Here is a 23,248-nt window from a genome sequence, read left to right on the forward strand (position 1 = left end):
AGTTGGGATCCTCAGCCAACTGGTGTCTGAAACCAGATCTGAGTGACGCTGAGGTGAACTTAACAAGGTCCCACCTCCACTCCGCTTTGGTGTGGCTAAGGTTTCATTCATACTCACGCCCTTATAAGCCAACATTCACCTGCTGTCATCTTCATAAACAATCAGAACGACATCCACTCACATCAGGTGTGTTTGTACATCAGTTTTATTTACAATATTACACAGTTATAAGAATGTGAGGAGTTCATTTATCCTCCTGTGCTCAAAGTTGACAAACTCGACAAAAATTAAAAAACATCCCAGCCTTTGTGCAGCAAACTAAAACCTTGTTTCTGGAAATAAAAGCAGACAAAACGTTGTTGTCATTAATTCAAAATATATATCTGTCAGCTGGAATGATTAAAACAACAGGATGGGTGTTTTTTTTGAAAGAGCAGCATTTTTAACAAAAAACAAAAATACAAGGACAGACAGAGTTTTAACACTTTTATGATGGCCCTTTAAATTTTAGGCACGCAGCAATAAAAACAAACACATTAGGAAAAATAGGCACTAAGACAACACTTGACACAAATGAGAAGAAAATAGTGTTCGTTGAGTTTTTGGGACGGTTTAGCGGAAAGATCAAACGTCAAAGAGCCTCATTTCCTGAAGAAGGCGCTGCGAGTGATGCTGTATAGCAGGTGGTGAGGCTTTCGTCTGGGCGGCTCGGCCAGAGAAAACACCTGCTGCTGAGGCACGCTGGTGGGAATGGTGATGTGGCGCTGCTGAAGGGGGGGGAGGTTTTGGTGTGGAGGGACAGAGTCGGCATAGCCAACGGCTGAAATAAAAAACAGGGAAGACATTCAAATAAAAAAAAAAAAAATTAAAACAAATTATTTTTGAAGTTTGACAGCTTTGTAGAAATAATTGTCCTTACTTTTGATCTTTCCATGTTTTGGTCTTCTGGCATTAGCAATGGCCTGTTTTCTTTGTTCATCGCTGATGTCTATTCCTGCACACAGAACACACCTTCAGATCCAAACATCTGCAGAAACAATGTTTTGCCGCCTGCGCTGAATAACTCACCCATCTCCTCGTCCTCCTTCACCCTCTGTCTCTCCTTGGCAAAGGCCTGCAGCCACCTCTGCTTGTCTTCCACCTTCCTGCAGCACAGCATGCACATGAACTCCAGGGTGGAGGCGTTACGCAACCGCAGGGCGTTTTTCAGGGTCAGGCCCAGGTCCGGGTCCCGCCCATCAGCGACGTCCACCACTTCGATCTCGTCCATATCCAGACGTCCTCGGTAGTGCAGCAGGTCTCTGCGCAGGACGTCCTTTTTGCAGTAGACAAGCTGGTGGTCGAACAGGAAGAAGCTGCGCTGCTGCGGCTTACCCTGCCGGACGGCACGGGTCAGCTCGCCGGAGTGGATCAGCTCCGAGCTGCGCTCCAGCACGTCAGGGCCCTGCAGCGACTCAAAGCGTTTACACCACAGCCGGACGTATTCTTGACACAAAGTTAAGAGGATATAACTGAAATGACATCTGAAGTGGTCAATCTAACCTCCCAGTGCAGAATGGCGACTTGCCAATGAGCGATGGTGTCAATGCTCTCCAGCCGCCGCTTCCTCTCATTGATTAAACTGGCCACTTTCTTCATAGCCTCGTAAGCTTGGCTCACACCGGTGTGATCTCTGCAGTGAAAAGAGGAGTAAAACTCTACTCAAAAACAGGTGGTGATCTATGGTAGCAGCTCCTCTTTGTAACTATGTGCTATAGTAAATTATGCAACCTTCACTCCAAAAACAGAAAATCCCACCAATGATTTTTGTATAGTTTCTAGTTGCACTTGAAATAAGACAAAACTAACTCAAAAATATTTTCAGAAAGTTGTAGGACCTAATTTTAAGTCAATACATACTTAATGTTGATAAAAAGTACTAGTTGCAGATTTTGGGAAAAATGAAAAAAATCTGCCAGTGGAACTAGTACATTTAATCAATATTAAGTAATTATTGACTTAAAACAAGCTCATAAATCTTGCTGAAAAGTTACTTGTTGACTTTGTCTCATCTCAAGTGTATTAAGATGTTTGGACCAGAATCTCGGTAAGATTTGGTTTTGCAGTGTTTTTCTTCGTCTCAGTTGACTTCATAGAGACAATGCAATGCAAAAGTATTCATACCCCTTAACCCTTTTTTTTTTTAATTTCAAACTCTGCTTTTCTATTTTCTATCCTTCAGTTGTTTCTGATGAATTGAAGTTATGCATATCATCTAATTTTTATATATGCTACCTGTGGTCTTTGGGCGTGTACTTGAGGAGCTCCCCCAGCTGCAGTGGGTATTTACAGATCTTCTGGACAGGAGTGAGCAAGAAACCAGCGATGGAGATGTCGATCATCTGCTGGAGGAGGCGGCAGGCCTCAAAGAAATGTTTATATTTGCCCATCTTCATGAGACGCTGCAGCTCAGCGCAGGCAGCAGGATGAGTGTTGCAGTACTCAGAGTAGATCGAAAATCCCTCGCCCTTCAGAGAAACAAAGAGAAGTCCAGGATGACTAAAAGTGATTCTGCGACATGATCTACAGAGATGTGCTTTGTACAGGCATAGTCACAACCTGCATGAGAAAGCAGGAGCCGATTTCACTGAGATGCGGTTCTTCCTTATTGTACTTCTTCTCCAGTTCTCTGACGAACTGCCTCTGGAATCTGTAGATGTCTTCTATGTTACTGAAAATTGTCTTCAGCTGCAGCTCTGTGAACATGCTGGAGTTTTTCCGGCACTGACGAATGTAACCCTGAAACAAAAACCGACCTGGTAAACTGACAGAACGCCTTAAAAATGTTTTAGTTCTGACCATCAGGGGGTGCTAGAAAAGTACCACGCTTTTACTAAAGATGTTTTTGCTACAAAAAGATGATGCTGTAAGAAAGTATGTGTACTCTAAATGTTTTCATGTTACACTTAAAGGTTTTAGATAATCACACAGGTTCAATCTGAGTAAATACAAAATGCATTTTTTAAAATGATTATATCTAAAAGAAAATATCCAAACCAAGCTGATCCTATGTGAAAAGTAATTGACTTTGTTTAATTCAGGCATATTCACAGGATTTGCAGCAAAAATTGCCTGCTTACTGTCATCCCACAAAATCTAAATCGGATTTACAATCCGGACTTTGACTAAGCCAAGACAAATTCTGCATTTAGCTTATTTTTTAGAGTTGCTAAGAGGACTTGTTAGTATGGTTTAGATCATTCTCCTGCTGCATAAGCTTAAGCTGAAGATCACAAAACTGTCTGATGCCCTTTTTCTGAAGGATGTCGGCTTAACAACAGATCTAACACAAACTTTCAAAATATTTCCACTTTTGTCTCATCAATCCACAGAATATTGCCCCAAAAGCCTTAAAGAGATCAAGATTTTTTTTTTGTATTGTCAGATCAGCATTCCAAATACTGGTCACTCATAGGTAGTCATCATTTGAAAACTGCACTTGTGTTATTAAAATCTTAACCATGACGTGAATTAAAAACCACAATACCTCACAGATGTCTCTTAAGTGTTTGATGTAGATGCGTTCAGTGTTCATGATTTCCTGAACCACGTTGGTTCTCATTTGCTCCCTGTGCTGAGTGCTGGGTTTATCCCTGGGGACCGGATCTTCCTGGTCCGCCACGCTCTCCACACTCTCAGTGCTCGAGTCCTCCTGGTTCACACGGACCTGAAACGCATCCAACGCAAACTCAACTAAACCTCCTGAGAACCAGAATCAAATAAATCTATTTGAGAGCAAACTTAAGTCAGGATTAGACCTAAAAACAGAAATTATCTCTCATTCATATTTGTCTCCACAGGTTTTGAACAATTAAAAGGGGAACCATTGCTACTTTATTATGGGAACAACATTGATTCAGCAACAAGAAATTGCACAGCAGACGACTGTCGGCCAATCACAACTTCACCATGGTTACCACAGCCTCACTAATTAAGACCAAGCTGTCAGTCTCTTCCCATCGCCACAGAAACCAGCTGGACCCTCTTATGTTCCAGTCCTTCAGCTGTTTGTTTGGGCCTAAGCCGGGTTGAGAGTCTTTTGTTCTCTGCAATCATGTCAATGGGAGCAGGGTCAGAAAGTCCACTTACCCTCACAAAGCTGGACGGGAACCAGGCCTCCCTGTCGCCTCCTCTGCCCCACCACCAGTCCTTGTGGGAGGCGTCCAGGAGGCGGATCACATCGCCGGCCTTGAAGGCCAGCTCCTGCTCCTCCATGGTCACATGGTCCCAGAGAGCCTCGGCGTACACGGCATGGCCCGAGATTATCCACTGCACAGAACACGGGCAGACAGACGCGTACAATTACAAGGAGGTTGAGCCTGTGTCCGACATGTAAGATTACTTCTAGACATGTGGACAGTGCGGAGGCCAAACATCTTAGAAACATGTCCAAGGATTGGAAACGAGACAAGCATAAGTTGGTGGGGTTTTTTTGCGTCACCTCATTGAGCACGGAGAGCTCCACCCCGGGCTGGAGGTAGGGCGTTCCATCAGCAAGCTCTTCAAAGCTGCTCTCCTCTTCCTCCTCGCTCACGCTGTCATCCAGCGTCGCCGAACACTCAGACACACCAGCTGCAAGGCGGATCCAGAGATAATGAGACCACGTGTGGAAAACAAGCAACATATCTATCTCTATCAGCTTTTCTCCTCCAACATACTTGCTGACATTCCTCAGCCTAAGCTTTTTTTTCCCCCACAGAGTAACATTTTGTTAAATCTTCTCAAAAACAAGCTCAGTTCTCACCGCTGAGCACTCGGTGGAGTCTGCGCCGCCCCACGCGGTCCAGTCCGATCGGGGTGCTCTGGGAGAGAGCGCAGGGTCGGAACCTGGCAGACACTCCTCTGTAGGGGGGCACCTTGTGGGAGGGGATTGGTGGTCGTGACAAAGGCTGCAGTAATAGAGGAAAAGTCCAGGGATTTAGGAAGAGCTCACTTTCTCTGGCTTTCACCATCTACTCCCATAAATCATCATCACACACACACATAACACAACCTGTGCTAGCATTCCTATGCAGAGGTCAGGCTGCTCACTTTGGGCTTCTTGTGTATTTGCTACAGTGATTCAGTGACTCCTGTAATACTGGACACGTTGTGAAAAAACAAATCCCATCAATCCCATATTTGGTTACTGTATAAATGCTTCATGGGATTTGTTTTGGAAACTGCATTTAAGGTTGTTTTCATCTGATAGTCCAGTATATCTGTTGGTTTGGGAACCAAAATTGCAACATTTGTTACAATTTCAGCTGGTGCAGTTCTATTTTACATCCTAATGTATCAATCAATCCAAATCCTTTGAAGAATCTGTTCGCCCTCTTACCTGAGGTGGCGCTGCACTAAGATCTGCTGAAAGAAACAACGTGAAACCCTATAAATAAAGACCAAATGCAACTTCCTTCTTTATGAAAGTAAACAAAAATAAGTGGTGTCAGATTTTAGTAATTGGAGGATTTCTTTTTGGTAATAGGTCATAAGCCATTTCTCCCTTTAACACTAGACAAGTGGGTTTGTTTTGGTTGTATTTACCCAAAATGCCCTGCGCAATAGTTTGCTTCCTGCTTTTGGAGCGTCCTCCAAACTGCCTACATTCACATATCCATTTGAACTGCACCTGAGTTCCCTTCAACCAAACAGAGATCTGTGTTTTTGGGCAGACAAGAGTTTGCTATTTTGGTCCGCATCAGAGTTTGATTGCGCATTAACACCTCCCCAAACGAACCGGAGTTTCTAGACAAACAAGCCATAGTTTGATTAAAGCAGACTAAACAGGAATGTACACCAAAGCAGACTAAACAGGAATTTTGCTGTCTTGGACTACAAAATTCACTAGAAGTGAAGCATTTAAGGGAGGCGAATACTTTTTGACGTCATTCTATTGAAGTTTATCAGAGCAAAAGATATGTAGAATGCTGATTTTATTGTTAATTACGTCAATTCATTTGGTTTTATTTACATCTTTTAAGTTGAGCAAGAACTACGTCTGAATGCAGAGTTTCACAACCACATGGAGTTGATAAAACGATCAGGCCCTGCTTTGCATTATCTCAGTCGTCTCTAGACCTCGTGTCTCTTAAGGATGAAACTCAAAAATAACATGGAACACTTTCAGATGGCATTCCAGTTTTAAATGACATTGCATCAGCTACTTTGCTGCTTTCTCTCATACAGTGGATCTGAATAGTCTTTATCACTTTCACAAAAATAGTTCCCTTCGGCTAAAATAACTTTCCTATCTCTCCCTGATAGATAACGTGTTAAAATAGAATAGAAAGTCTTCAGGGTTACTTTCTCCAAGTTTCTGGGTGTTCTCTTTCGTTCTGTCCTCTGTTTACCATTTATATCAACAACATTACATCTTATGGCATGATTGTTGATTCCATTGTCATTTTGATGTCTTGTATTTTTCCGCTGTTTTTTTCTATTCAATTCTAAAACTTTGAGATTTATGTGATTTAATTCAAGAAGTGTTCCTTCATTTCACAGCGGTTTCTTCAAGCTCCAGAAAGATTTACTGTCAAAGTCTCCGAGTTAATTGAGAGTGTCAGACTACAAATATCCGGGCCTCAGGCTTGATGAAAAACTAAACTTTGAAAACCGAGTTGATTCTTTGTTACCGTAGCTGACAGAAACCGGATTTGCTTTAAAATATGTCAAACTTTCCACTGTTAACAGGGAAAAGATTAAGCTGATAAATTTTCCACCCTGCTCTAGGCTAATTCCATTTTTGGTACAGCAGCATCCTTTATTCTCGTCACCACATAACTTCAAGAATAATCTATAATCAAACGTACCACTGTGTTCCATATTTTAAAAACTGGACTTTCTGTAACACGAGAATATTTGTATTATTTACAAACGAAGCCATTCTGCCAGAGCTATCTCTGTGTTTATCAGACCTACTTTCCTGAATGTTAGTAATCATAGCTCACTTTACAAGTTCCAAAAACATTCACAGAGCAGGAACGTTCTGCTTTTTGTTACTATGCTCCTCACACTTGTTTTTCTGTCAGGTTCAAGGTGTTATGTTATCCTCATGTTTTTGTTACTTATGAATGAAAAATATACTTGCAGCAGAGGAAGCTACACTCCTCTATACATAGATATTTTTATGAGATGTATTACATCTCCAAGTTTTTGGTTCCAACATGCTCAGTGCAGCCTGGAATTTAAAGAAGCAGCATGCAGGATTTAAAGAGATCAAGTCACAAAGCTGCTGATTAGAACAAAAAGATTACAATCAGCCTCAGCCCGCACTCTTTGCGATTTAGGAGAAAACTATCATTGATGTAAAAAATGTAAACAGTGCAAAAGAACATAACTAAATCCAGTGTGTATGGTCTGTTTTGGGCTGCTGTTAAAACGTGGCCTCCCTGAAAGAGGGAATTCTGAATGAGTTCTACTTTGTCTAAAGATTTTAATCGCTGTCAAGTAGCCAATAGAAATAAAATATTTTTAAATGTTATTTTTGTACCTAACTAAAAAGGCTTCAAAATGAAGCCCAGTGTCACTTAATGCACTGTATTTTATATTGGCAACTCGATCAGAGCATAATGTAATCATTTTAATCTTTTGGACAGAGAATTTAATCCCAAATGCGCAACAAGAAAACCATTTGCTGGGGACAAGTTGTGAAAGCTTACAGAAGGAAGGCGATCCTCCTTGAGCTCAGTATCTGTAGCGAACAGATCCACGGCCCCGATCACCGAGACGGGCCGATGTCTCTGAACCTCCCCGTTAAGACTACAGTTGTCAAGGTTGCTGCTGTTCCCATTGGAGCTGCAGTTTTCCTGCAGCTGCGCATCTGACGTCCTTTCCTCGTAGTTTGCCTCCGCTCCTTCCTCGGGGATGCAGTGCTTCCTGGAAACGAGCTGGGCGTAGTCGGAGATTGGCCGAGGTCTGGGCCGCCCGCTCCTCTGCCTGGGCTTGACAGAGGCGGTTTCTGTGGAAGCTGCAGCTCCGTCTGTGGGAGGTGTGGGCGATACGTCTGAGTTGGAGAGGCATGCTGGGAGGTCAGGAGGTGGGCTGCTGCCTGCTGGGGGCACTTTCTCTGTTAGGAGAAACGACTCTTGTTCTTGAAGGTGGGATTTCACCTGAAAAGGAAAAAAACAAAAAAACAATCTTAAAACAAAAAAAGGATCAAGAAACAGCATCTTTCCGTCTCAATATTCTTTTAATTGGGCTTTACCAAATCACAATTTATTTCTAGTAAAATTAGGATAACTTTAAATAAAAGCATGACTCTACCTCTTACATAACAGTTCTTAGGTTAAGGACAATTTCTGAACAAGTTTATTTCACAATGTTCTTTTGAGAGAAACATGTTTTGTTTCTCATCGTGAAAATGCAGCTTATGTTTTTGTTTTATTTTGATTTTAAGTGATAGAGAAACAAAGTATAATTGTAACTTTATATAACTGATAAAAGTTTCAGTTTATCATGTATATGATTTAGCTTTTCACTTTTTATCAACTATGCCACACCCAATGTCTTCTGTGTTACATTACATCTGTCACGACTGAATTTCAAACAAACACATATCCAGCATTCATTCTGATGTTAGAAGGAAAAATCAGATCCAGCAATCTGTTTTGATGAGCTTATCATTTTAGATTCAGATACTAAGACCATTATTATGAAGATCTGAAGGAAGTTGTGTCTTTGCCAAACAGATACATGCTGAAAAACCTCAAGTAAAAAAAACAACTTGTGTTATGATTCTGTCAGTAGTATTATTAGCAGACCTTGGGGTGCAATGCTGGAATTTGACAAAATATAAAATGGTGGCAACAACGTAAAGAGACCAACTAAACCACAAAAAGTCCAAACCATACTACTTAAAGTTTACATGCTTAGCCTTAGCTAAGGACAACTAAAAACAAACTTGTGTTTCCTTCTGCATTACCAAGGGGAGAAACATTTTCAAACAGCCTCTAAAAATAGAGCTGGATTAAAATTTAGTGCCAGTTTAATTTCATTGGCTTCTGCTTTTGTTTATGGCTGCATTTGACAATCAAACATCTTCTAACAGCACCAGAATTGATCAATTTAATTTAAAACTGTATTACTATCAACATATTTTCACAAAACTGTTTCATCCCAACTATGTTAAAGCTTTATTATTTAACTTCAGAACAAAGAGGGAATTAAAATGTGTCTGAGAAAGAGCACTGGACTGCAAAACATAGAATGTGATCATTAACAAGAACTCCTCCAACAATATATTGACTATTTGTACTTTGAATTTGGAGAGATCAGGATCAAACTACCAGGAAACCTGGAACATTAGTTAATCAGAAACATGAAAGTAACTAAAACTTTACTGGATCTCAAAGCAGAACAAAGATTTAATTCAACGACCTTTACAACATTTAGAACATTTTTAAAGTGAATTATTTGTTTATCAGAACCATTTTAAGCTCCTTTTAAGTTTAAAACACAAATCTCTACCAATATTCTCCTTTCATTATGTGAGATTTCTCAACAGGTAAAACAACAATGCTTCCAGTAAAACTGAACCTCACCTCTGGCTTTTCCCGGTCTGGGTCCGGACCTCGGCATATACACTGGAATGGCACACATAGTACCAGCACCATTGCCAAGCTGAGTCACCGGTGCTCCTCAAGGCCAAATCCCTAAATTCCTTTCAGAAGCCCCTTGATGTCTAAAGAACACGAATGTAGTTTTCCAATCCATCGTTAAAGACAAAATGCCAACCTCAGAGCATTATTCTACTAAACTCCTCCATTTATCGGCCTGCTTATTTGGGGGAGCTATCGGCTGTCAAAGGCCTCGCGTTCATGTCATTGTACTTTGATCTGTGCAACAACTAACGGAAAGGCTGTGCTCGGTCATAGCCTCCAAACCCTCCCACTGAAACAAAACCACAAAGAGATTTTTTTTTGCGCAACGGCCACTAATCATAAAGAAAGCCTAATCATTAACTCCCCCTGCTCCCTCACAGCGCCTGGCAGCACCAAGGGTCCAACGTCAGCATGTGACTCTGCTGCAGGAATAAAACAAGTCTGACAGGAACAGGAGGGTCAGTCCATGTTGTGCCCTCGCTCTTATTTATCTGACATGAATGAGGACTTTGGACGACTTGCGCCTTTTTTTTTTTTTCTTTTTAAGTGTACGTGAGGTAAACCCAGAAGTATTACATCATCGAGAGAACATATCAAAGATCACTTCACACTTAGATGAGTGACAGTTCTTTACTTAAGATAAGGGTCACAGCCATTCTGATGAGAAATGGCATAATAATTAATTATTAGAAACAAATTATTAATTATAGATTAATAATTAGAATATACTATATTGTCAAACAAAAGCAGATTGTAGTGATTTCCTCTTCTTTGAAATGTAAGAAAATGTTTGTTTACATTTAATTGATTATAAGCAGAATAACAAATCCATTTAGAGTTGATGTAAAATACACATCATTTCAGCTTTGGGGTTAAACAAACATTTTGTAGTTTCAATTGGCCTTTTGAACCACTGTTTTTCAGGACGAAATAATCCTACGAAACAATTACTTCAATACATTTCTAAAACAAGAATAAGCATATTTTCTTATACTAATAGGCTCAAATGATTCAGATTAAAACCTGAATCATTATTTAACTTTACTTTCCAATCTTCATGCATACCTGGCTGAATATCTGACCACTCTTCATGGCAAACTCATTTGAATGCTTAATTTTCTGCTATGAACCAAGCTTTTAAGAATGTGAAATATATTTTCAATACAGATGAGAAGTTAAATGTTAGCATAATTTATCCATTGCACAATCAGCTTAAATCTGTGTTTGAGATCAACGTCCAGGAGGAACACTCAGCTCTGTCCACTCCCTAAAAATATACGCTGTGATGAAGGAATGTTTTTTTTTTTTTTAAATCATTGCTGAAGCCCACTGTAATCTGGTGTGGAGTTACATAAAGATTGACTAAGAGGACGTCAAATTAGAAAGTAGTGTCTGCTCCAGATGCGCCACTTTGAAAATAAATTGAAGTGCCATCTACATCACCGCATTTGGTGAAATAAACATTGAATCATTCGTGTGGTAGCCTTTTGAAATCCTCTGTGAGACAAAACCTGAATGATCTCCATTCAGAAGGCCATACAGAAAGTATGGCCTTCCTTACACATCGACCATTCAACGCCAAGCAAAAGAGACATTCTCTTCTATGGAGGAATATAAAGAATTGTAATGATATTAAGAAAAACAAACACACACAAAAACAAGCACAGAGTAAAATAAAGTTTTTCCATACTGTAAAATTGCCCAATTTTACCAAGCGTTTTTGGCCTAGTTTCTGGTGCAGATACCTTAATGTACTTGAAATAAGACAATACTAACTTTTCCCCAGAGATGGAAGTTTTGCTGTAACCCCATCAGGAGTGGAAAAACTCAGTCAACAAATAAGTTTTTATCATAAAGACACATTTTCTGGAGGCAGGGAGAGATAAAAGTAGACCGAAAGAGCCAGGAAGTTAAAATTATTTCATATCACATTCATCACATGGGGTGATTTATAAGTCTGCAGCCTTACCTCATTTGGTATCGAGGCAAAGTCAGGTTGTTGTTGCGATGCCTCTCCCTTGCTGAGTGGGGGTGAAACACATTCAACCATCTGTTTAGCATTACTGGTAGTTGAAGCAGGCAGCAGCTCATGCTGAGCAGAGATATCAGCTGAAATCTGCTCTGCTGAATCTCTGGGCCCTGAGGAAAGTGGGATGGCGACACCCCGATGTGACTGCAGGTCTGCGTTGTCCTCAGGCTGGGCGTGAATAAGCGGAGTGCATCTGACAGAGCTGACCTGAGCGGTGACGGCTACGGGCCGACGCTGTCGCTCGCTGCTCTGCAGGCAAGGCAAACGGCGAGAGTAGTCATCATGGAGACGGCTCAAGGGGGACATGGGAGATGTTGACGTGGGACTTGGGGATGGACTTTGCTTTCGTCGGCTGGTGAGGTCAGTCATGCTGCCGATTAGCTTGACCATTGGCCCCTTGTTCTTCATTGGGCTCCTCCTGCCTCGGAGGTCCACTGAGGAAGTGCTGGCGGTCCTTTGAATGCTTGAGGTTCCATTTGACAATGCGATCCTCTGAGGGTCTTCCTGTGGGGATGGAGGACCTGGACAATGGCTTTTACGCCTAAATATATGCAGGTTCTCTGCACTTTTACTGAGTCTGCTCAGAACATTCACATTAATGTTTTCCTTCTGGGTCTCTGTCTGGACGTCCACCTTTGATGTGCGATTTGGTATTTGTGTGCTGCTTGTAGTGTCATTTCTGTCACTTGCAACACTTCTTCCATTGTTTGTATCAAGTAACGTGATTCTTCCTGTCCCGTATGCTTTCCTCATGCTTCTGGAGAACCGGGAATTGCGTGTGAGACCACTTTCAGCTTCCTCATCATCATAGTCCTCAATATCTGAGCCGTATTGCTCAACCGTTGCTGATTTTTGGTCAGCTAAACTTCCATTTGATACAAGATTTCCTTCTGCAGTCGTTAAATGATGTGCAGAATCAGCTGGCTCACTTTTTGAGCTGCTCCCAGCTGATCCATTTGGCATTTTCACATCTGCTAATGGTACATTCTGTCCGAGGTTGCTTGTTGCTGCCCCTTTACTCTGAATTCCTTGCAGTACGGACGATCGTAGCTTTTTGAAGGAGTCCACCACACCCAGCCCTGAAAACCCGGTCCACGGCTGGGGGCTGTCATTGTTTGGACAGTCGGCAGTAGGACTGTTAGGAGGGATGACACCCTTCCTGGAGTTTGAAAACAGCCTCATAATTCTTGAGTTATGAGGTCTTCCTTCAGCTTGACCTATCATAGGGTTGGACCAGGCAGAGGGGTTGATGCCGTTTATCCTGCTCTCATCGGAGATCAGAGCAGCACCCACCGGCTGTACCTGGGCACCACACCCAGACAGCAAGTAGGGGACAGAGCTCCTGTCAGCAAAGACCTCGGATGGATATATGTCACTCAGAGGTCTGTTTCGGATCAGGGGATCAAGGTTTGGGCGATGCAGACACTGGAGAGGGTCTTCACTTCGGGACAAGACCTTGTCCTTCTGTTCTGCCTACAAAACAAACAAAAGTTATCAACTGAGGGACACTGGAAAATGAAAAAACACCAAAGTACATGAGAAAAACTTCTGTAGAATAAACTGATTCTTAAACTTGGCCATTTTCGTACCCAAAGATCTTGATATATTTTGATTATGGAGGCAAAATTAACCCAGAGGGCAGATGTAGTACATCATTGTACTCAGAATATTACACTTTAGAATGTCTTTATATGAACCTAAAGATGCATTGGACTCAGTGCTTCTCAATTCTAGTCCTCAGGCCTCCCTGCTCTTCATGTTCTGGATTCACATCTATGTCTAAAACGTCTTCTTTAAGCTTCAGTGATAAATGTTTTTAAATGCCAGTATGTGGGGTAAAAAAAAAGATACATTTTTAAGGGTCTAATCTCTGAAGTGTCTTTTACTGCCTAACTTTAGACTCCCTTTCTATGCAATCTATGCAAATCTATGCAACACTGTTTCCCTTTGGTTGACTAGGGCACACTGACATGGTTTGAGTGGAAGTGTGAGCCCAGCTGCGAGGAAAGGTATTCCTGGCAGCAAAGCAATAAAAAAAGAAGAAAGCCTTCATCACACAACAAAGCTAAACCCAACCGTGTTAACGAGGGCTCCAGGAAATTAGAAAGCACTGCAAAGGAAACGTTAGTGGTGACATATTATTCCAGCAATTATTCAATTTCAACAAGTCTTTTGCAATATGGGCATGGTGCATACAGATAGCACTTCAGCAGAAAGTGTGAGCAGTCCTGCTAACACCTTTATTTGTTTACCATCATACATTCTGCTTCATATGCCAAGTTTTTTTTTATTTTTGAGTAAATCTCTGCATTTTCTTCCCTGTTCTCAGTTCTTCTTTTAAGTCCCTGTTAGGTCTAGTCTTTCAATTAATTAACACAGAGAGAAAGAGCTCAGACTACCTGCAGTGTGTAGTGTGACATGTTTTCCTTACTATGTTCATTGTTAGCTTATTTGTTTAAAACTTGTTTTATTTTATTTATTTAAAGGTAGACTCTAATAAATAGTAAAAGTGACATTTCTCCCAATAATCTTTATTTGCTGTTGGATTCTATGTATTTATTTTTTCAGATACATCCATTGTTGACTTGGGACTTCTGATTTTTTTCCTCTCCATGAACATGCTGTTTGTCTGATACACTTTATAGTCAAGAAAATATGGTAAATCTAAAACACTAAAAATAATTTCTTCAAATGCTAAAAACTCCATGGAAATGTTTGAGTCAGGCATCAGATAAAATACACATTTATTGATAAGTAATTATCCATGTTTGATATCGCAATCATCGAAAGTGACTGGCAATTGTCGCAATCATTGCCACATGCAATGGAAACATATTACTGAAATAAAGCCACCCTAAGTGCTGCATAAAAATGTGTCTCCAAACTTCCTCGTTTGTCATGGATGAGTAGAGATGAGGAGAAACAGAGAGACAGAGGGGTGAGTACCCCACAGTGTGGACAGGCTCCAGAAGTAAAAGCCATTTTACGAAGAACACAACATGGATTTGTCCTTGGTGCTGCATTTCAATGTCCCAGGAGAGCAGAGGCCCAGGCTGGGGGGTTGTACAGCTTTACATGTGTCTGATTCAGGGCAGTGGCTAATGCTGCTGAGGCTTTGAAGTGCAGCGTGACTAAGCAATGAAAACTGCTAATCCATTGTGATTAATGCAATAAATTGCCCATTTTTTTTGCTCCAAATTTCACAGAAGATTAGGTAAAGGTGAAGGGAAAGGTTGAATGGTCCTCAGAACTAAATTTTCAAAAAGGTTTTCATACATTTCTTCACTTCTCATGTCAACACCATGGTTTGTTTTTCCTACATGGTGTTCAACTATTTAAAGCTTTTTATTAATGAAATAGCAGGATGTGTTAGAAGTGAGGGATTAATTAACCCAATGGAATAATTTCACAATCTGTACCAGCAACCATTTTTATACCTTGACATCCCATCACCATCTACAACAATATATTGATTAATTAAATAATGAAAACAAATGCTTACAGTATCAATAAATAAACATTTACAAAAACAAATTATATTGACCCCAGAAATAAAGATGCCTGAGTAAAAAAAAAGGAAAGAAAACAAAACTCAGGGAATAAAAAGATTGTTGGACTGACTAGAGGCCAGCATAAGAACAATTAAACCCACAATTCACTGGTTGGTAAGAGATCGTTAGTGAAAAGAAAAACATCAACAGGACCAGACCTACGAAGACAGGGCCATCCTTTGCCAGACTGCAGCCAGCAAGAGAAAATATTCTGCAAATTTTAGAGGAAGATCTTCTCCAACAATGTAAATCAAATGAATGGCTCCTTACCAGACCTCTGCAGACCTGAATGGCTGTGCTGTCAAGGTAATTCAGACATTTAGTTCAGGTGTGTTTGGAACAGGTACTCTGAAAACTTTTTGACAAAAATGCAAAGCAAAAAGAAGTGCACACTGTACATTACTCTGAGAACAGTATCACGTTGCAGATCTTTGTAAGAATCTGTAAAACATTTTGAATTTTAGGTATAATTTTCAATCTCCTTTACAAATAAGCAATACTTTGTTCAGGTCTATTATAAATTACAATAAAGTACTTTGGTTTATGTAAAGACGTTTAAGAGGACTGAGTACTTCTACATGCACATACAGTTCCCATTTTTATGAAAGTGGTTAATAGCCCTACTTTTGAATATCGCCTCTTTCTTATGTCAGCTAGAAGCTGCTGACGTGTTTATTTGATAAATTTATCAATGCCACCAATTGTCACTTGTTTATTTTCTAATATGCTAAAATTCTAAGACACGTGTTAATAATACCAACATTACTATGAGTAAAACTTTAGAACCTGCTCTTCTAAGTGGAAACGCTAAGCTGGTTGTATGAGGAAATCCTGAAGAAGTTTGTAGCAAACATTTCATTCATCAGTGCACCGACTAATACTGAGGAATGCAGTCACTTAACAAACCAGTTAAACAGAGGATTAATGAAACCTGAGTAGCTCATTTATCATAAGACTATTTTTAACTTTTAATCACCACGGCTTACATTCTTTATAAGTTATGCCAATAATATGCTGTCCGCAGTTTAGATCTAATATAATTTTACTGCTAATCATTATTTCAACACGACTGCTTGGTGATTCATGACTGATGTCCCTATTGGCTCTAGCAGTGTGTAGTGATCCCACTATGAAACAAACTCTTCACATGTTGAGAGGAAAAAAATGGTTTCATGAGGGAATGGAGAACACCCCCAACACCCAAAATAAGAAGTTCCAGAGCAAGAATAGGTGCTTCGCTGCTTCTTACAAAACATTTAAGAATAAGTCTGATTTATCATTTAAATTATTTGATAAGGACAGTGCACATTAACTAGCACAATAGCTAAACTTCATTCTTTGTCAGAATCAAGAGAAGCAGGTCAGAGACATGCCATTAAATCCCCTAAATGTTTTAAGGATGTAATGATATGGCTCTTTGTTGGGTCTCTGACTGGGGAACATCCAAACCTTTCTTAATTGTTTATTTTAATGGATGAGCTGAGGACCGGCTCTAGTAAAAGCTCTAGTTTAGCACAGATGGGTCTCTGCAGGGATCTAGAATTAGCCAGCATCTTGTGACAGCATAGACACTGTAAATGAGTGTAATACCTCCTTATGTAGATTAGTAATTAGCTCAGTTAAGCACATTCAAAAGAGCCAGGTAGTATGTAACTGAGCTGTCTTTGACTTGCATCTAAAGAAAGTTAATCTTAGATTTTAGGGATGTTTCTCTCTCAGAAGAGATGTGTTGAAATGCATCTTGAGCTACAAACTATGCAACTTTATCAGCATAATCCAATTCTGAACTTTTAAAGATACTGAAACAGAAGAGAGTTGTTTGTTGTAGAAGGGATCTTTAAAATGGCGTTCATGTAAACAACCAAACTTTGTCAGATTTGGAGGAAAGAACCAGATTTAATCTTTTCCGTGTGTCGTTTCATAGCTGCATTCCTCTGCATGTTTAGCAGCAGATGAGCTTTCTCAATCAACCTCTCTGTGGAATCTGCTGTCACTTCAACCAAGTTGCCCCATCACACTGAACACTTATGTAAACACAGAGCCACCGCTGCCAAGCACTGCTGCTGACAGACACTGAACACCCTCCACCAACAATGTACTGCTTTCAAAACTACGCTGAATTGTCTCCTTGTGCTCTCACTCACCCACTACGCCTGCAAAGGAATCATGCTGAGTTGCAACTGGAAAATTAGAGGATCAATACGTCCATCTGGCTCCCAAGCAGAAAGATAGTGGGAAGATAGGGAAAGAATGGCCTCAGCTTGAGTAGCATGTTTTTGTTTTGAGAACTCAGCCGTTCTACCACATGCTCCATCCTGCAGTGCCTGTGATGCTTTTTTTTCCTGCAGCAGGCGCCAACTGTCACACGCCAGCTGGCATCCACTAATTCTTGGCAGCATTGCTTAGAGGAATGAAGGTGAGACAGGTAGTCACCTTTTAATAAGAATAAAAAAATTTAAAAAAATGGTTTTATATCAAACTCATTGTGTAAGTTCTCTGATTTGTTACTTTTATGTAGGGTTGAATCAATTAATAATGAATCAATTATAGAAATAATTGTCAACTAACTGAGCAATGAATTAATTGTTAAGTGGAGTAAACAAACATGAAATGATGCCTGTTGCTGAAAGAAAAACATATTGAGAGCAGTAATTAAGCCAAAACTGAACATGTATATACAGACACATTTTGCATCATAGTTTGTTTTTTAAATCCTACTCAGTCTGTAAGTACATCAGACTCATAACTCCTCTGATGGCATAGTTTTAGCTTCACATTATTCAAGAACCTTTTGTTATTTAATTATTAGTCAATCAACCAAAACAAATTGTCAACAGATTATCCCTACACTATATTTTATATAATTTTAGAAATACATTTTAAAAAATATGAATGAACAAATAAAGTCATTGTTGAAAGAAAGTCATAAAATACATTGTTTATAGTTTGTTTACAGAAGCCCTGCTCAGGTGAGACTGAAGTTAAACTTTCTGGCCTACGACCAAAGACGTTGTGTGAAGCAAAACTAAAACTACATAATTCAGGAAGCACCATCGCAGTGGAGCAGTGGTTCAAACAAAAATCAACTGGGCACACACACATCGTTCTACCAACATGAACCTATACACATTTTGTTTTCAAACTACACTGAAGTTTATTTCACACTTAAGGTTGCAACAAAACACACTACAAACCATCTTTACAGTGAAACATTTATCCATACCACTTCCTGGACCCCCTTGCAATGGCAAGACGCCCCCACAGGGGGCGCGCCCCAAACTTTGACAAACACTCAAAGTAGAGAAACATGGTGCTGGGAGCATCATGCTGCAGAAAACATTTCTGCTGCAGGAAAGCAAAAGCTTTGAAGCCGGAGATTGGGGTGAGAGTTCTTCTTCCAGTGCAACACGGACTCTGAACATACAGCCAGAGCTACAGAGCAAGTACTTAGAAGTAAAAGTACACATGACTTAAAACGATCGCCTCAAACCCCAAACCTAAACACTTTTCAGATTCTTGAAAAGGATGTATTTCATCCAATCTGACTAAGAAAAATGGGCAAATCATGAAGCACATTAAAACTTGTGGTTGAATACTTTTGCATGGCACTGTTTTCATGTATAAGCCAACGTCTGTTTCCACATTACTTTCCAGCAATGCTAAAATGCTTCTCTTGGCTTCTCCTCCCTAATCTGCCGATGGGAGCGGTACGCTGCAGGCCCGGGTCCAGAGTTAATTAAGAGCTCAGGGAGGATCTCCCACCCCCACCACCACCACCACATCTCTCCTCACATACAAACACCCACACGGCAGGAACCAGCTGGAGCCACCCTGAGATTAGACTCTCAGAGGAGAGGAAGAACATGTACACAGAAATGTAAACATACACACAGAAGCCGAAAAGCTAAAACTGCATTCCAAAAAAAACAGATAAGCAATTACTCAGAGCATCTCCTTGTGTCGTGCGGTGCTGCCTACACCCATATAGCTGTGGGAGGGAAGTGTTTAGAAGGATTCTCCTCCCTTCCTGTTTGACCAGAGGATCCAGGCAGGCAGTTATGTAAGGAATCATAAATGCGTAACGTGAAGTGACCCCGTTGAGACAAAGTTCAGCTCTGCAGAGGTATGTCTCGCTTCAGGAGCGACTCAGACTCATTAAGTCAAAATGAACAGAGCTCCAGATTTAGAGAGAGAAAAAAAATACACAAGACAATACGCATTAAGGGACACTTAGGTCTTTTCATTGCCATCTTAACTCTCAGACAGACATAACCACCCTGGAGCACCAGAATTTTCTGGTCAGATGTCAACATTCCTATCTCCATTATGTTTCTCAAAATGAGTCTCAGCAGTGAGACAGTCGTCTCAGCAGACTCGATGATTAGCTAATCACTGTGGGTAAAAAGGAGTTGGTGTGAGTTAAGGTGCTTTTACAGTATGCTGAGTAGAAAGAAATAAGTATTTCATTTTCCAAGCACATGACTTCACATTTTTGGATTGGCTTAGGCAACACTGTATTGCTCTGAGTGCTGATGTGAATCCACATTAAAATCTTTTTAGCGTTCATGCTTGGAAATCAACCATTAAGCCCGCCTCTAGTTGGAATGAGATGTGTCAGCGAGTAGAAATCGACCGTGTGAGCATGCAGTGTACACAGCTGGGAGTGTGTCTATCCTCATCCTTCTCTATTCCACTGAATCTCATTAGAGAAGCTTTGCCAGTGTGTGTGCAGGCCTTGTTTGATCGACACAATGATCAGGTGAATCGCTTAGTTATTTAGTGCAACCCAAGGATCTTGAATGAGCTAAAGGGCTTGACTTGCAGGGGGCGACTTGGCCTGTTTACTTTCTACAGCGATAAAATAATGATAAAAGAAGGAGATATAGCCTAAAAGATAACCCTTTGGGTTTCAAATATGTAGGTGGACTTGCACATTTTTAATACAATCTACAGAAATATGATCCTAAAATATGTTCTGTCTGGTTCACTTAACATCAATTTAGCACAGATAACAGTGTCATATTTGTGCATGACCCATTTTCTAAGTTTTGATCTGGCAAAAACCTGTAGCTCAAAAGACACCACGCCTCTCCTTCTGTAGCGTGGGAAGTACAGGTGGAGGCCAAACCAGGGAGTGCCTCCACTCTCACTCAGGGAGCCAAACACTTCACCTGATCCGCAGAGGACTGTCACAGAGACAGACAACCAGAAATCCAAAACCACCCAATCTACAGGGCTTGGAGAGGAGAACACCCCACCAAGCCTTGTTATCATTGGCCAGTAGCTCCACGAAAGCATTTCAGACAAAATGTTTCTGATAAGGAAACAACTGAAAGACTGATTGACGTTTCATTTTTGATTAGTTATTGTTAAATTACAAAAAGCCCACACTAAAATTATATTGTAGTTGTTAAAGTCTTGTATTAAAAGTCATGGCATAAGGACTTTGACCTTTGATTTTACTGGTATAAAGGGTTTATTGATAGTTCATAGGATCAGGCTAATCTGAGTTTATCTAAAGGAACTTTTCATGTCCTCCAGTAAGAACTCCTGGATCAAATATTAAGGGCTTTTAAAGTACTCCATGAGTCAAACTCAGTGAAAACAGAAGTGACTAATTCTTTGTAGTGGTCACTCCCATTCTATGAAACAACTTTACTGAAGGTCTGAAAGAACCACTGAAAATCCACCCTTTTTTATTGACATTTGATTCTAGTGGCGTTCTACACCTTATCATGTGCTTGCCCATTTAAATTTTACTTTTATTTTGAGTTTTTATAGCATTTTGCTGAATTTTATTAGGAGAGGGATGGTTTTCAGTGTTAAGCTAAACCCAGGTTTTGAGTTGTTGTGGTTTTAAGACCACAAAAACAATGTCTGATAACATTCATAAGGTTCAAAGTCCTTTTAATAAAAGTGCCAGAAAGAACAGTAGAAGGCACAGAGTAGATCATGGGTCCCTCTCCGACTTCTTGCTGAACACTACAGGTCAGCTGGCCTAAAGAAGGCTACTACGCTTTCCCTCATCTATAAGAAAGACAAATTTGGTTTTCTGGTTGCAAAAAACATGATAACACAAGGGAAACTAAAGTCGCGCTACCCATGTCTCTTGATAGGACAACACCAGCCCAAAATGATCATTTGAAAACTAGTTTATCTGTTAAAAACATTGCATTGTAATATTAGCTGTTGTGTTCTGTAGATTGACAAAAAAGGTAAAGAAGTCCCACAAATTAGACAATTTTCAAGTTGATTTGCCCTAATTTTTTGACTATGTGAGCCTTAGTGTTACCAGTCAGTGTTGAAAGTTTTTGCTGCAGACATTGTTACTGTTTCATAGTGACTACTCCATCAGAAAGCTCGGAAAAATATCTGAATGTTGTTCCAATATCCTTTGACAGCATTTTTGAAAAATGAATTGGAATCAGCTAAAATCTTTGTTGGCAGGTCAAAGCAATTTTTGCTAATGAATTTTAATTGCTGCAACTAAAAATAATATTTTTGCACAATAAGCCCTTGCAAAATACCACTATGCTTAGCAAGCTTTTATTCAGTAATCTCTCCTGAGTTTTTTTAATAAAGTTCAAATGAAATGATAATAAGTGACATATTTACAATAAATGTATTGTAACTTTAACAGTTATGTTACAATATTTTAGAAGCAGAAGGAATTTATTTTTGATATTTATGTCTAAAAGGTTAACTGGAAATGGGTTTACAATTCCCACTTTCTTTTCTTAAAAATAAGTTTTTTTAATAGAAGCATCAAGTTGTAATCCATATCAAGATGAAAGAATTACATATAAACATGCATGCATAAAAATGGTTTTTTGTTTTGTTTTTAATCTAACTTGTCAACACTTTGCAATACACCAAACTACAGAAGTTAACTTACTGATCAAAATTTCCAATGAATTATGAACTTATTTGGAAGCATGAGTGTGGAGGACGCTGAAAAGTTTCCTCAAGCTCATAAAAATTCAGAGCCTTACATGTGAATTAATTTACAGACTTGAACGGTTGAGTTCTTTGTATTAGCAGGCCCTCAGCCCCCTCCCTCCTTTCCTCACCAACTCCCAGCACACCCTGGCATCTCCCACATCACTATAACAACCACCCCTGTAATGCACCACAATAACCCCCACAGGTCCCATTTCAGTCAAGGAGGGTGAAATCACTGCAGCCGAGGGGTGAAACAATACCGATACTTTCAATTAAAGTGTTTTGGCCTCAGCGCTGTTGGAAAGCCTCCGTGAATAGAAGCAATAAAAAACATACCCTGCTCATAGTCGCTGATGTCCTCCACCTTTCTTCTTCTCACATAAGACAGAGCAGCTGTTTTGCTATTTATCCATACCGAAGCAGGTTGTATCTCCTAGCGGGTTGGTGGCTGGCTTCTGCCAGGCTCATGTCGGGTACAGAGAAAGCCCAACAAGCGCTCTCCCTCGTCTCTTCCCCTCTCTTCAGTCCCCCTGCAGCATACCGAAGACAAACGACTCCTTGACTTCTTCAGCTAGCAGTTGAAGCTAACTCACTCATAAACTTCTTCAGAGTTGCGCAAGCGACGCAGTTTCTAATTTCACTTTCGCGAACCGGTAAAACTCGTTCGAAGCAAAGTAAAACAGTGATGGGCACTGATGAGGATTACACGGCGTGTTAAAGCTGGACGTTACTGAGATGCAGCTCGTTTTTTCAATGGGGAGTCCAGCTCCAGTGAGTCTTTAGAGGATTTGAGCTCGAGAGCATCCTCAGTGCACTTGTTGCTGTGTTTGCAGGGGGCGGGGCGTCGAGAGGTGACTGGTCGACCGCAGTGCGACCGTCCGGCTGACAGCCAATAGTAAATCAGGCACTCAATCCCTGGAAGTTGAAAGCCACGCCCACTTCGAAGCGCAACACTGGGCCTTTTTGGAAGACCAAAAGTGCCAAAAATGAAAAAATAAAAAAAATATAAATAAAATTATATATATATATATATATATATATATATATATATATATATATATATATATATATATATAAAGTCTTAAAAAAAAAAAAAAAATATATAT

At 40.2% G+C, this 23,248-nt stretch overlaps 1 protein-coding gene across 2 annotated transcripts; it reads right to left on the reverse strand.

Annotated features, from left to right (window-relative positions):
* Positions 1-187: 187 nt before the first annotated feature.
* On the reverse strand, positions 188-22,942 carry spata13 (spermatogenesis associated 13). 2 transcript variants are annotated; one of them, XM_055037594.1, is made up of 13 exons: positions 22,479-22,942; positions 11,590-13,122; positions 7,680-8,129; positions 4,784-4,928; positions 4,481-4,611; positions 4,129-4,308; positions 3,527-3,706; positions 2,599-2,778; positions 2,275-2,507; positions 1,543-1,672; positions 1,069-1,444; positions 920-994; positions 188-820 (listed from the first exon to the last, which is right to left on the reverse strand). In XM_055037594.1, exons 1-13 carry the CDS (start codon positions 22,485-22,487, stop codon positions 642-644), a joined length of 3,801 nt encoding a protein of 1,266 aa, XP_054893569.1. In that variant the 5' UTR covers positions 22,488-22,942; the 3' UTR covers positions 188-641. The 2 variants fall into 2 exon arrangements, with proteins under 2 accessions (XP_054893569.1, XP_054893571.1); XM_055037596.1 differs by lacking the exons at positions 11,590-13,122; positions 22,479-22,942 and adding an exon at positions 9,561-10,252.
* Between the last annotated feature and the right edge of the window lie 306 nt (positions 22,943-23,248).

This window comes from Poeciliopsis prolifica, unplaced genomic scaffold (genome assembly GCF_027474105.1).
Source record: "Poeciliopsis prolifica strain line A6 unplaced genomic scaffold, Auburn_PproV2 SCAFFOLD012, whole genome shotgun sequence".
NCBI classification, from domain to species: domain Eukaryota; kingdom Metazoa; phylum Chordata; class Actinopteri; order Cyprinodontiformes; family Poeciliidae; genus Poeciliopsis; species Poeciliopsis prolifica.